This window comes from Henckelia pumila, chromosome 2, assembly GCF_033568475.1.
Source record: "Henckelia pumila isolate YLH828 chromosome 2, ASM3356847v2, whole genome shotgun sequence".
NCBI classification, from domain to species: domain Eukaryota; kingdom Viridiplantae; phylum Streptophyta; class Magnoliopsida; order Lamiales; family Gesneriaceae; genus Henckelia; species Henckelia pumila.
This window is the reverse complement of record NC_133121.1, coordinates 124,261,681-124,275,822: the sequence shown is the minus strand read 5'-3', so window position 1 is coordinate 124,275,822 and position 14,142 is coordinate 124,261,681. Positions and strand designations below refer to the sequence as shown.

General features: G+C 36.9%; 1 protein-coding gene across 8 annotated transcripts; it reads right to left on the bottom strand.

Annotated features, from left to right (window-relative positions):
• Positions 1 to 137: 137 nt before the first annotated feature.
• LOC140885275 (iron-sulfur assembly protein IscA-like 1, mitochondrial) lies at positions 138 to 13,772 on the bottom strand. 8 transcript variants are annotated; one of them, XM_073292226.1, is made up of 5 exons: positions 13,526 to 13,767; positions 12,370 to 12,423; positions 11,186 to 11,412; positions 10,394 to 10,511; positions 9,244 to 9,552 (listed from the first exon to the last, which is right to left on the bottom strand). In XM_073292226.1, coding segments are annotated over exons 2-5 (456 nt in total). In that variant the 5' UTR covers positions 12,372 to 12,423; positions 13,526 to 13,767; the 3' UTR covers positions 9,244 to 9,443. The 8 variants fall into 8 exon arrangements, with proteins under 8 accessions (XP_073148326.1, XP_073148325.1, XP_073148327.1 ...); XM_073292232.1 differs by having other exon boundaries at positions 11,186 to 11,403; XM_073292229.1 differs by having other exon boundaries at positions 11,186 to 12,423.
• Positions 13,773 to 14,142: the final 370 nt, after the last annotated feature.

The following is a 14,142-nucleotide window of genomic DNA, read 5'->3' as shown; positions in this document are numbered from 1 at the left end:
TGAATAATTCATATTCATCTTGTCATCCACGTACCTACCCAAGCACATTGTCAATGGTGTACAATAACATTGAATTAACTTCAAGTTGTCCACATTAAAGAATAACAGAAAACACTAGATTGAAATTTTATGTTTAATTGATTCATCTAGAATGTAAAATACAAAGTCTTTGAATGATAAACAAAAAGGCAACAGAGTCAAGAAGACTATAGTTATGCACAGCTCTTCCACGATCTTTTTACAAGAACAAGAACAGGGAAAACACAGGCAGCATACACAGCAAATGCGTTTAACTACAGATTCTCTTAACATCAAAATATTACATAAATGTAGGAGATCAAAACTACAACGCGTATTGTGACGGAGACGGCTCTCTAACAAAGGCTAATATACTAAGAAATAGAGAACACCCCAAAGCAAATAACTTGGAATCTGCATTTCTCAAAACATTCATCTTAAGAATCAGGATACGCCAAGAATCCACCTCGTTATTTATTTTTGGTTCACCCGTGAACCATTATGTCAACCTGCAACTCGATTTCCTTGGGTAAGACTACTGTCATAAACCATAAACCTGCTCTTATATGTCCTAATCTGATTCAAAGGGAAGAAAGAAGACAACCTATACCATTCATATCCAAGGCGGAGGGTGAGGTTTTGGGGGATAATGCTCCCAGCCATTTTCGGGTTCTTTTCGTTTTCCACCAAAGCCTGAACTAATAGTTGGTTGGGAAGTGGACCATATCTGCTCATCCATGGGTCGAGCCGGGCCTGAATTTAAGAACAGTCCCAAGCTTGTAGGGTCCTTGTTCCCTCCTTCCATCGTTGTTCCAGAATTGAGATCTAACATACTCCGCGAGGAACCTCCGCTGTATGAAAAACTTGAGTGGGTTGTGTCTAGAAAAAATGGTGGTTGAGAGAAAGCCATTGGAAGCGCTGAAGCTGAGCCAACAATTTGGGGGATAACGGGGGCTCCTCTAGAATCCACCATGTAAGGAATAGGTCCCCCAGGTCCATAGATTGTGGAGGAGAAAGGCATTCCATGTGCAGGTGGAGGTGGAGGTGGAGGTGGAGGTGCAGGTGCAATGTTACTGCAACCATAAAATGTAGAGTGGACAAATGGAAGGACAGATCCCATTCCTAGAAAACTACCTGTTCTCCCATAGTTAATGTCAAAAGCAAGCTCTGATGTTTTGCCATTTGGGACGGGCTGAGTTTGAGCTGCAAATTCTTTATGATTGACCTCCACTCTTGTGCCCAATATGGATATTACTGAGTCATCTGATTTCACACTTCCGGGAAAATTGAGATTTTGAGAGTACTTGCTTAACTGGGAATGATTGAAAGAATCATTGGTAAAAGATGGATGATCATTCAGGTCGATATTTTTTAAAGAAGGCTGCTTTATTGAAGAAGTTGAAGAATTTGACAGGCTCTGTAGAAATTGTCTCTGGGGAAAGAGCTGCCCGGCCCGCCAATCCATCAGCCCACCTCCAACTTCACTTGCAAGATTCAGGTCCAATGCAATATGTTCGGATCTTGATTTCATTTCCACAGAAGATTCCCCGGATGGAAGACTCAAAGATGTAAGGACTTGTTTATCTGCGGACAGGTTTCTTGTTCTGCCATCTCCACTTTCCGCTACATTCAGATCAATATCAAGCAATTCTTGTCGATGCTTTGAGCTGCTGCTTCTCCCCCCGTTGGAAAGATCCTTATCAATATCAGGCATTCGGCGGGAAGATGCAGGTCGAAAAGCACTTGTCGAAGCAGAACCTTTCCAGCCAAGATTCCCTCCAAACTGTAAAGGAGCCGTAGGGAACCCAGGAGCTGCAACTGGTCTCGAAGCAGAGACAACAGAGACTGGTGCTGAAAATTGATTCATAGGGCGATCGACATCTTCCGAACAAACCTCTACATTTAGATCAAAATTGCACACACCTTTCTCTTTATTTGTTTCCTCCAGAGACTCCTCGGTGACTTGAGAGATTTCAACATCTTGGATACCATTTGTTGGCTCGGCATTTGTGTCTTTAGAGCTAGCAGAAGATTCTTCCTGCCCAGACGAAACTTCATCAGACAGCTCTGGGTCATTTGCTGTCTCTTTTGATGAGCCACCACTAGCATGGGACTGATTTCCGCTCACGGAGTCGAGGCTAAAAGAAGGCTGTACATTTTCTCCTGGCAGTTTCTCAGAACTACAACTTTGTTCTCTGTAATCCACCACTTCTCTCTGTACTTCTATGGCAACTTGCCTCGCAAATTCCAGAGGATCTAAAAGTCCATAGTCTAGGTTAACAGAAGACTTCTTGCCTGATGGCTCATGCTCTCTATCCTTGTCTTTTTTGAAAAAACTGTAATCAGTTGCCAGAACATAATCACGAATTCTCAGGTCATGTCTGTTGATCTTTCCATCATCTTCATTTGTTAGCAAGGCAGTCCTTTCATCCTCAAGATCTTCCTGATAATGTTTACCGCTGGAGGAGCTCCACAACACATGATGGTTAAATTCACCCCCTTCTTTAGTATCAAATGCGCTCGAGCTTTGTCTTCTATTTGAATGTCCATTGCTCGTGGCAACCTTTCCATCAAAGTCGCTAGCTTTCTGATCTATCCACGTTGACCACCCTTCACCACACAAGTTTTTATCACCAGAAACAGCAAGGGAGGTAGGTTCGGTCGAAGAATCCATTGCATCTGCAGCATCCAAACTAGAAGGAAATGGGATTTCTTCGAGTAACTTGGGTTCCTTTGGCAAACCTAATTTCCATGGAGAACTCCCAATTTTTGTGATATCCTTCACATCACCAATCACCTCCAACTCGTGACACTTTCCAGAAACATCTGGACAGGATACTGTTGCTGAGGTAGCACCTTTAGGTGGCTGTACAAGGGGCTCTTCAGCAGGATTGGAGATGGAAGGTGAACTGCTATGATTTGAAGGCCTATCATCTGTAAGTAGGGGATCTAAGAGCATGTCTGAATTGGGTTCACTTTCAACTGGATCAGCTTGAAGACCATCCATACATGTAGCAGTCTCTGATACTCCTTCTTCACCAGGAGCGTTATTGGAAGGAGACATATCTCTTACACAATATTCCGGAGCATCTTTTGTTACAATATTTACACATGTCCCCATCCCATCAGCAGTAAAATCTCCATTTGCTCCAACATCTGATACAGAATCACCAGATGTTTTTTTCTCCTCACCCATTCTCTTTTTTTCCCAGCTTTCAAACAGCACTCGAGCTTTATCCTGAACCCTCAAACTATTGTGGGCACGGAGATCATTGACAACAGTCCAGATTTCAGAAGAAAACATCTTGTCATTGTTTTCATGAAGTTTTTCCAGTACTTGTAACAAATGAGTAATTGATTCTTCGGCATAGCTGTCACTTGCTTCATTGCTATACTCCTGGGCATCCTTCAACCACTTATAAATAAATTGAAGTCCGTCTAGCTGAATGAAAAGATTAAGACAATCCTTATTCTCAGTGGCAGCTATAGCCCTTGCAAGTGCCGACCACTGCCTGGTTGCTTCACAGACATTTTTCGCATAGCAACCTATATCATTCATCATGACTGTCACAAGTTCCCTAACTCGAGAAGGGACCATAAGCCCATTGTTCATCTCAGCCAAAGTAAAAAAGTCTTCGAGAGTCATTATTTTCATAAGTTAGGAGTGCAACTAGTTACGGCATTCACATGCATCTTCTTAGTTCTGCCACCTGAAGAATTAGAAGAAAAAAGGTTAAAGACAAACATTCCACTGTTAAATGTTAATCCAATATGAGGTGCCTGCTGATAAACAGAATAAAGAACACAAGGAATAAACTTTAACTATCCTGATTTACTTCTCATTTTAAAAGACGCCTACTAGTTTGGAATTGAACGACTTGACTGATATAGGGAGTAACAGGGGAGAGAAGTAAATTTTGGCTTTACCTATGGAGGAAGTAATACATTATAATAAAGATTCAAAAATCCAAATAGTTGTTGCAAGGTGGTTAAATAATTATTCTTTAGAGGAACAAAGAGACGGGGCTTAGTACCACTTAGTGGTAAGAAATTATTCAAATAGCAGTGGATAGTTGGCGAGTATTCATCTCTTCAATCAAACTTTATCTTCAACACCAAGTTGGTGTGTGCTTTTATAAAGTAAATGCTTTACATCAGCAAATTAGGAGAATAAGGGGTGCATCATTGGAAATTCACACGTCATGAACAGCAATCATTTACCCAAAGTCCCAAACACAAAAAAACAAGAAACCTAATTAGTAAGTTATGTGATCACTCAAACATTCTTTCTATATATGATAAGCCGTGCGAACAAGAAAACTCGTAAGGCCCCACGCTTGAACCAATTTGGATCCACCAAGTACCTAAAATACCTATCATTCTTGCAAATGAAAAGCAGTGTTTGGCACTAGAAACCAAAGGATATTGATATGACTCGAGGAACTTTACCACATTAAGCAGATGAATCCAACACAGTTAAAACTTTTATGCTTTGTTTGGAAAGAGCATGGTGAAAAGTAGAGGAACTAATTTACATGAAAAAGAAATTATGTATGAAGTGCTAGACCTAACAACTCTAACTACTAAACTCCCAAATTTGTTCACTTTTATTTTGTGATTTATTTTAGCAAAATTGACCCATCACAATTTTTCCCAAGAAATAGAAGTAATAGGAAAGGGAACCGCCACAAACTCCAGAAAATCGAAGTGTTGGGGGATCTTCCACGAGTGCCTCAAACTAAATTCCTCCCGAAAAATATGGGGAAGATTCAATTATGATAATGCTGGTTTTAGAACACAATTTGTGAGAATGGCATCATTCAGGTGGGAGGAATATCCATTGAAACAAAGGATAATCCACAGAAACAAGAAAATATCTTCATTTCGAAAAAAACAAATGCTTGAAATTTAACAGCTAAAGATTCACTCCTCTGCAAATTAAGAAAATTAAGGATAAACAATTTTTATAACTAGACAAGAGAAGACAGGATGAGATCATGACTCATGAGAAGTACCTCATATTCAACTAATGTCTGCTTTACCAGTAAAATGCCAACAAAAAACATGCAACTCCTCACGTGTCTATGAATTACATGACACCAGAAGGATCTTTAAGCATGTCTAGTACACATCTTGAAAAGAAAATGACCGTTAATGTTATACATGCATAAAAATCTTAAAATGCGAAGAAGTGCCAAACTTAAACACAGAAAAATGAAAGCATCAACGAAAACTGTAATACACATTTCAGGTCGGTCTAATGTGGAATCTAGCTGTATCATTTTCCAAAAAATTAGCAATCAAAAGTTGATAAATTCATCAAGCAGAAGAGAAGCAATTTCAAGCTATTGATGCAACGCAAATTCCAAGCTACTTAATGAAGAGCAAAAATCCATAGATAACTCCTTCGGAATAATTTACAATGGTAAGTAATGGTTCCAAAACTCATAATGGTAAGCATAATAAAATTAATCTAAATTGGTTATACAGTTTTAACTTTTAACGCTTCACCAATGCAGCCAATTATGAAAACAAGCTAGAATTATTTCAGCATGAATTACGTTAGACAGCAGATAAATTGTGAAAAGGAAACAAATTCAGATGGGAAAAGTAGATACTTCGATCAAATAATTAAACTTTCCCATTTCCCAGATCAGGAACACCTCCAAACCACAAAACCTAAATTAAATTGCATCGATCAAAAAAGACAGAAAATCTATAAAACACATCAACGAAAGCAAATGAACAAACCTTTAACCAAACCCTAGATAATAACATTTTCAGGTTAGCGCTTCACTTGTATAAATACGCATACACACGCAATTAAGAGGAAATACGTGCTCAAAATCGAGTGCAGATTGTTGGAATAAATGCAGCAAAATAGAAAGTACAAATCAACACAATCCCCACCAAGAAGAGCGAAAATTGACAGAAATGACTAAGAATTCAAGAAAACAAATCGGGTAATCACCTCTTCCCAAAAGCTTTAAAGTTTCCAACTCCGAACTTGCAACCTCCTCACCGCTCTCCCGAATCTAGAACCTCGGATTCTCCACAGCTAGAAAATTTAAAAATAATCGAAGAAAAATAAATAAAAATCTGTCCTGTCTCGCTCAAACTTTTACTAACTCTGAGGCTTCTTCCTCGGCTTCTTCTTTACTGAGATTTCTTCTCTACTTTCAGAAATTCGTCATTGATTTTTTATTTAATTAGATTTATTATTTATTTTTAAAATATTTGCTCAGAAAAAGTCTGCGGATTATTTTGTTCAGTCGTAGTTCACAAGTGGGTATCAAACACGTGACCATCACCTGAGCCCGCCTTACCATGTAAATGGGCTGGCTCACATCGATTCAAATATTGGCCCGACCCATACAAAAGCGTTTGACCTATCTTATATTATTGGGAAAATGACCCAAAAAAAAAAGTCCACCAACTCATTTCATTAATTTTTTAAGTCCAAATCCAATTTTTTCCCAAAAACTCTTTATCAGTGTTCTTATAAACATGATAATTTTGTAAGACAGATTTTTTATTAATTCAAATAATTAAAACATATTATTTTTATGTTAAAATATTATTTTTCATTTTATATATAAATTAATTCGATTCATGTCACGGATAAATATTCTTAAAATTGTTAGAGACCTATCCTTTGTTCTACTTTATTACTATTACTATCGTGTCATATATTTAAAAGTTAAAACAGTATTAGTGAGGAGTATTTTTGGGAAACATGTGAAATTTCTGACATGTTGGGATTTTAAAAAGAAATATAAAAGTTAGTTGCACGAGTTTTTGAGAAAAATTATTTCATAAGTTTCAAGTTTAATTAATTAGACCATTTCGAAGAGATTCAAGGTCCACATGGTTTATTCTCTGCTTCAAACATTCTAGTTGCGTTAAATTAGGTAGGAAAATAAGTAGCAGTGGTTCACTGTCTACAACGCCATTGGTATACCTAATAATGTTGGGTTTCTTGGCAATTAGGAAATCGAATGTTCATTAAAATTAGTTCCTTTAACTGGTATTGAGCTTCATAAATATAATATTTGACTGGCTGCTTAAACTTGAACTTATTTGTCTTGACTTTTTGAATATATCTTCGTGTTTTTTCAAATACCAAAACTTAATAAAATAACTGGTGTTCCCCATCACTTCAGTTTCCTTCCTAAATTGTTTTTCTTTAAGTTGGTCAACTTTAGTTTGACCAAACTGACTTCTTGCACTCTTCTTTTCCTGTCACTTGCAAACACAAAACTGTTCAAACCGAATTTTCGGTTTCGGTTCGGATCGGGCGGTTATCCGAACCATGAACACCCCTAGAATTGTCTATTAATTTAGGTAATTGACAAAATACTATCCAATGTTAACTTTAAGATTATTTTGAATCAATACTTCTCACTTTTCAAAAAAAATTATTGTCTTAAATTAAGATTATATTTTAGAATCCATTTTTTAAACATATGTCAAATATAATATTTATAAATGTTGTTATTACTATTGTTTCACGAGTAAATATTAAACAATATGAAATTATTTTTACTTGCAGATCGCTGGCTCCAAGATTTCCAACGCACACTTGATGCTTGGCAGGTGATTTTTCAATTGGGATAATTTTTTCTTCCTTTAACAGAGTAATATGGTCTCCATTGTGTGGCATGAATGGTGAATAGGGACTGAAAAGTTGATGCAACTAATTAAGTACATGTGTTTTAAGTTTGAAGTGAATGAGGTGTAAGTGTTCACCGTCAATTTGTTTGGTAAATATGTTAGGGAATCGTTTGTACTTTAAGATTATGTTGAACTTACGTCGTGTTTGAGAGAGCTTCTATAAATCACTTCTTAACTTTTCCGATTTGTTGCATTTTTTATTTCTGTAAAATAATTAACGTACTCTCGATTTGTTGCATGTTTTTATTGATTGTAATCTATATTGTTGGCTTCTGGTGGCTGATATTGAAACCGAAAGAATATGGTATATGGTTTATTTATTTGCTCGACTAGTTTATACTTTTATTATTCTTTTGGTTTTCAACATTAGTGGTGAGTTGGTGAGGTTAAAAAATGATTATTCATGTTAAATTAACAAAAAAACTATCTTCTTAATCTAACATATGAAGTGATAGTTGAATATGATGCCTTATTGGTCGTCCATTCGTTTCTTAATCCTATATCATATTTTTCTACTCTTGAATTGATTTTAAAAGATGGTACAATCCTAAGCTTATTTTCTATATTAGATTCTTCTACTCTTGATTTCAAAAAATCGTAAACCTTAATGGAATTTATTTCATTGATTTACAAAACTGGGTAATAACCTCAAGTTTTGAGGTGTCCATACCTATATGTATATAATGTACCAAAGATCTCCGGCACCTTTTGTCGAGTCGGATCCAAGCCTATCCATGATGCCCGACTTGGATTTATTTTAGTAAAAAAAATCGAGGAAAAAAATAAAGGGTTGTTAGGCTTCGCAAGAAAAAAACACCATTGGAAATGACTGGTTCAATTCAAAAAACCACCGCAGAGAAGCTGGGACCTGCCGTGCGGAAGCAAGTTCTATCCCTAACGGACTCCGCCGCCACTAGAATACGGCATCTCCTGGAGCAGCGCCAGCGCTCTTACCTCAAGCTCAAGTCAAGGCCCGTGGCTGCAACTACTTATCCTACACCCTCAATTATGCCGGTGAATTCCCGTGCTCCATTTCCTTGTTTCTTTTTAATTTTTTTTATTAATTCATCCTACGCGCCAGGGATTGGTATTCGATTTGTGGGTAAGATAGTTTACGGTTGCTTGTGATCGTATTGACTTTCAATGTTTTTAACCTTGATATTATGCATTTGATAACTCATAATCTATTAATATTTGCACTCGAACACGGAAAATGACACTCTTTTACTTATATTGTTTGTAGGTGATGCTGTAGGTTTCGATTGAATTTGTGATTATGTAAAGATTGAATTTGTGATTATGTAAAGAGCTGGATGGCGATTCATTTCATCATAATCACGAGTTTGTCATTGTATATAGAATTATTCACTTAAATTCTTGTTTGATCTTTGTCGATCTCATTGTACTGAGTTTGATATGAATTTCAAAAGTTTCTCTATGCTGTAATTGTCTTATCGACATGAATAAAGCACGGGTATCACCGACATATGGTTAACTGGTTGACTTGAGATACATGAATAGTTAAGCGCGTATCGAAATGTGCAAGGGATATACATTTAATATGGCATTCCAAAATATATCTCATGTTAGTTTTCTCATTGTTACCATTCCACATCACTTTTGTTTCATTTGAGTTGATCGTGTTGTCCTGAAATGTTAAACTTTCTCAAATTCAGACGAGAAAATGAAGTTCGATATATACATATGTTCTTGTGTAAACAAATATAATACAAGCTCAAAGTAACTTGCGATCACGAGCTACCACCTGGCTTGGCTGCTTCAGAATTGCTCACTGTCATAAAAGACTCTCCACAGCCACACTGCCCTTTGGAGTTTGGATTAATGAATATGAACTCAGATCTGCACAAGAGCAAATAGAGATGTCAGGGTATGTACATGTCGCTTAATGATGTGAGGCCTGGGCTGGGGGCGAGGGGAGGGGGGCGGGGTTGAGGCAATTATATTCGCACATGCAACATAGGTAGTACAGAGTGAATATTTTCTTGCCTCCCGAAGGTTTTAGGTCATCCCTGCCCTTAGACAGACTTCGAATTATTGTTGTCACCAGAAATCTATGGTGTAGAAAGTAGAAACTCAACATGGAAATTATTTCGAAAAATGTGCATGTGCCCTATAATTCAACATCCTCCATGCCAAAAATCTTAGAATACTGCACAATCAGGTATAGAAGAAAGCTGATGAAAGAATGAGTCTTTATCTTTAATTTTTTGGATTAAAATGTTATGGAAAGTACAGAAGAGAAAATATATGCGGTCCGAGCCCATGCTATAGGTTGGGGAGGGATGCGGTGGAAGGACGTGGGTCGTTACAAAAAAAGGACGCCCTTTGTAACGACCACGTCCTTCCACCGCATCCCTCCCCAGCCTATAGCATGGGCTTGGACCGCATGGTTCGACGGGCATCGCTTCTCATGATCTCCCCACTCCTGGCAGTGGGTTTTTGCCCAACCCAACACTTGAACCCTGTACATCTAAGATAAATACAGTGTTGGTACCAATTGAGTTAATATCTGTGGATTTTAAGGTAAAATCAGTTTCTCTGAATTCAATCGTCGACCAAATAGAATGAATATAAGATAAAACAATTTTGAAAACAGAAACATATGTGCAAATAATAATACAACACAAATGCCACTAAGTTGAATTCATCAGGGAGAACAAGTATTTAACTAATCTTATACCTGAGTTTATCGTCGACAAAATCCATCTGAGTTCCTATGACATGCATTAGAGCTTTTGGATCAATCAATATCTTTATGCCTTTGTCCTCAACCAATTCATCGAACTTCATTTTCTCGTCTAAATTTGAGAAAGTTTAACATTTCAGGACAGCACGATCAACTCAAATGAAACAAAAGTGACGAGGAATAATATTACTGGGAAAACTAACATGAGATATATTTCGGAATGCCATATTAAATGTATATCCCTTGCACATTTTGATATTCACACTTAACTGTTCCATGGATGTATCTCAACTCAACCAGTTAACATAGATTCAACCATATGTGGGTGATACTCGTGCTTTATTCATGCCGATAGCAAAAACATTAGAGAAACTTTCGAAATTCATATCAAACTCAGTAGAATGAGATCGACAAAGCTCAATCAAGAATTTAAGTGAACAATTCTATATACAATGGCAAACTCGTGATCATGATGAAATGTATCGCCATCCAGCTCTTCACATAATCACAAATTTAATCGAAGCTTATAGAATCACCGACAAATATAAGTGAAAGAGTGACATTTTCCGTGTTCGAGTGCAAATATTAATAGATTATGAGTTATCAAATGTATAATATCAGGGCTAAAACATTGAAAGTCAATACGATCACAAGCAACCGTAAACTAACAAATTCGCAAGATATCTTACCCACAAATCAAAAAAATCGAATACCAATCTCCTGGCGTAGGATGAATTAATAAAAAAAATTTAAAAGAAACAAGGAAATGGAGCACGGGGAATTCACCGGCATAATTGAGGGTGTAGGATAAGCCGTTGCAGCCGCGAGCCTTGACTCCGAGCTTGAGGTAAGAGCGCTGGCGCTGCTCCAGGAGCTGCCGTATTCTAGCGGCGGCGGAGTCCGTTAGGGATAGAACTTGCTTCCGCGCGGCGGGTCCCAGCTTCTCTGCGGTGGTTTTCAGAATTGAACCTGCCATTTCCAATGTTGTTTTTCTTCCCGAGATGCTGCGAAGCCTAACAACCCTTTATTTTTTTCCTCGACATACGGGGTGCATCATTGGAAATTCACACGACATGAACAACAATCATTTACCCAAACAAATAAATCAAGAAACCTAATTAGTAAGTTATGTGTTCACTCAAACATTCTTTGTATATATGATAAGCCGTGCGAACAAGAAAACTTGTCATACCCCGAAGATATTGTAAGACCTCACTCCTGAACCAATTTGGATCCACTAAGTACCTAAAATACCTATCATTCTTCCAAATGAAAAGCAGTGTTTGGCACTAGAAACCAAAGGGTATTGAATGCAAGACTCAAGGCACTTCACCACATTAAGCAGATGAATCCAACACAGTGAAACCTTTTATGCTTAGTTTGGAAAGAGCATGGTGAAAATTAGAGGAACTAATTTACATGAAAAAGAAATGATGTATGAAGTGCTAGACCTAACAACTCTAAATACTAAACTCCCAAATTTGTTCACTTTTATTTTGTGATTTATTTTAGCAAAATTGACCCATCACAATTTTTTCCAAGAAATAGAAGTATAGAAAAGGGAACCACCACAAACTCCAGAAAATCAAAGGTTGGGAGATCTTCCACAAGTGCCTCAAACTAAATTCCTTCCAAAAAATATGGGGAAGACTCAATGATGATTATGCCGATTTTAGAACACAATTTTTGGAATTTTGTGAGAATGGCATCATTCAGGTGGGAGGAATATACATTGAAACAAAGGATAATCCACAGAAACAAGAAAATAATCTTCAATTCGAAAAATCAAATGCTTGAAATTAAACAGCTAAAGATTCACTCCTCTGCGAACTAAGAAAATTAAGGGTAAACAATTTTTATAACTAGATAAGAGAAGACAGGATAAGATCATGACTCATGAGAAGTACCTCATATTCAACGAATGTCTGCTTTACCAGTAAAATGTCAACAAAAAACATGCAACAACTCACATGTCTATGAATTACACGGCACCAGAAGGATCTTTAGGCATGTCTAGTACACATCTAGAAAAGATAAATGCTGTAAAAATCCAGTTTAACAAAGAGAAATACAAGTAATGACAGAAAATTTTTAGATTCACAAAATCTCAGGTAGACTACAGTTATCAGTTACTGCTGCAGGATCCAGCCCGACAACTTCCTTGTGTTTTAATCCATATAATGCATTATTTGCAGTATTCATTGCACTCACAAGAGCTTCTGAGTGAGTATTGACTGATAGGGCAAGGAGAGCTCAGAGAGCAAAACTTTCAGAAACCGCATGGGACCATTTTTCTTTAACGTTAATATTATACATGCATAAACAATCTGAAGATGCGAAGAAGTGCCAAACTTAAACACAGGAAAATGAAAGCATCAACGAAAACTGTAATACAAATTTCAGGTCGGTCTAATCTGAAATCTAGTTGTATCATCTTCCAAAAATTTAGCAATCAAATGTTGATAAATTCATCAAGCAGAAGAGAAGCAATTTCAAGCTATTGATGTAATGCAAATTCCAAGCTACTTAATGAAGAGCAAAAATCCATAGATAACTCCTTCGGAATAAATTTACAATGGTAAGTAATGGTTCCAAAATTCATAATGGTAAGCACGATAAAATTAATCTAAATGGTTAGAGAGTTTTAACACTTCACCAATGCAGCCAATTATGAAAACAAGCTAGAATTATTTCAGCGTGAATTACGTTCTGACAGCAGATAAATTGTGAAAAGGAAACAAATTCAGATGGGAAAAGTAGATACTTAGATCAAATGATTAAACTTTCCCATTTCCCAGATCAGGAACACCTCCAAACCACAAAACCTAAATTAAATTGCATCGATCAAAAAAGACAGAAAATCTATAAAAACAAATCAACGAAAGCAAAAGAACAAACCTTTAACCAAAACCCTAGATAAAAATACTTTCGGGTTAGCCCTTCACTTGTATCAATACGCATACTGCATACACACGCAATTAAGAGGAAATACGTGCTCAAAATCGAGTGCAGATTGTTAGAATAAATGCAGCAAAATAGAAAGTAGAAATCAAAACAATCCCCACCAAGAAGAGCGAAAATTGACAGAAATGACTAAAACTTCAAGAAAACAAATCGGGTAATCACCTCTTCCCAAAAGCTTTGAAATTTCCAACTCCGAACTTGCAGCCTCCTTCACCGCTCTCCCGAATCTAGAACTTCGGATTCTCCACAGCTAGAAATTTTAAAAATAATCGAAGAAAAATAAATAAAAATCTGTCCTGTCTCGCTCAAACTTTTACGAACTCTGAGGCTTCTTCCTCGGCTTCTTCTTTACTGAGATTTCTTCTCTACTTTTCAGAAATTCGTCATTGAATTCTTATTTTATTAGATTTATTATTTATTTTTAAAATATTTGCTCAGAAAAAGTCTCTTGATTATTTTGTTCAGTCATAGTTCACAAGTGGGTATCAAACACGTGACCATCACCTGAGCCCGCCTAGCCATGTAAACGGGCTGGCCCAGATCGCTTCAAATATTGGCCCGACCCATACAAAAGCGTTTGATTGACCTATCTTATATAATTTGGGAAAATGACCCAAAAAACAAAAAGTCCACCAACTCATTTCATTAATTTTTTAAGTCAACATCCAATTTTTTCCCCAAAAACTTTCTCAAGTTATTTCAGAATTAATTTTATGACAAAAATTCCGATGAAACGGTCTCAATGGTCATTTTTTTAGACGGGTCTCTTATATGAGTTA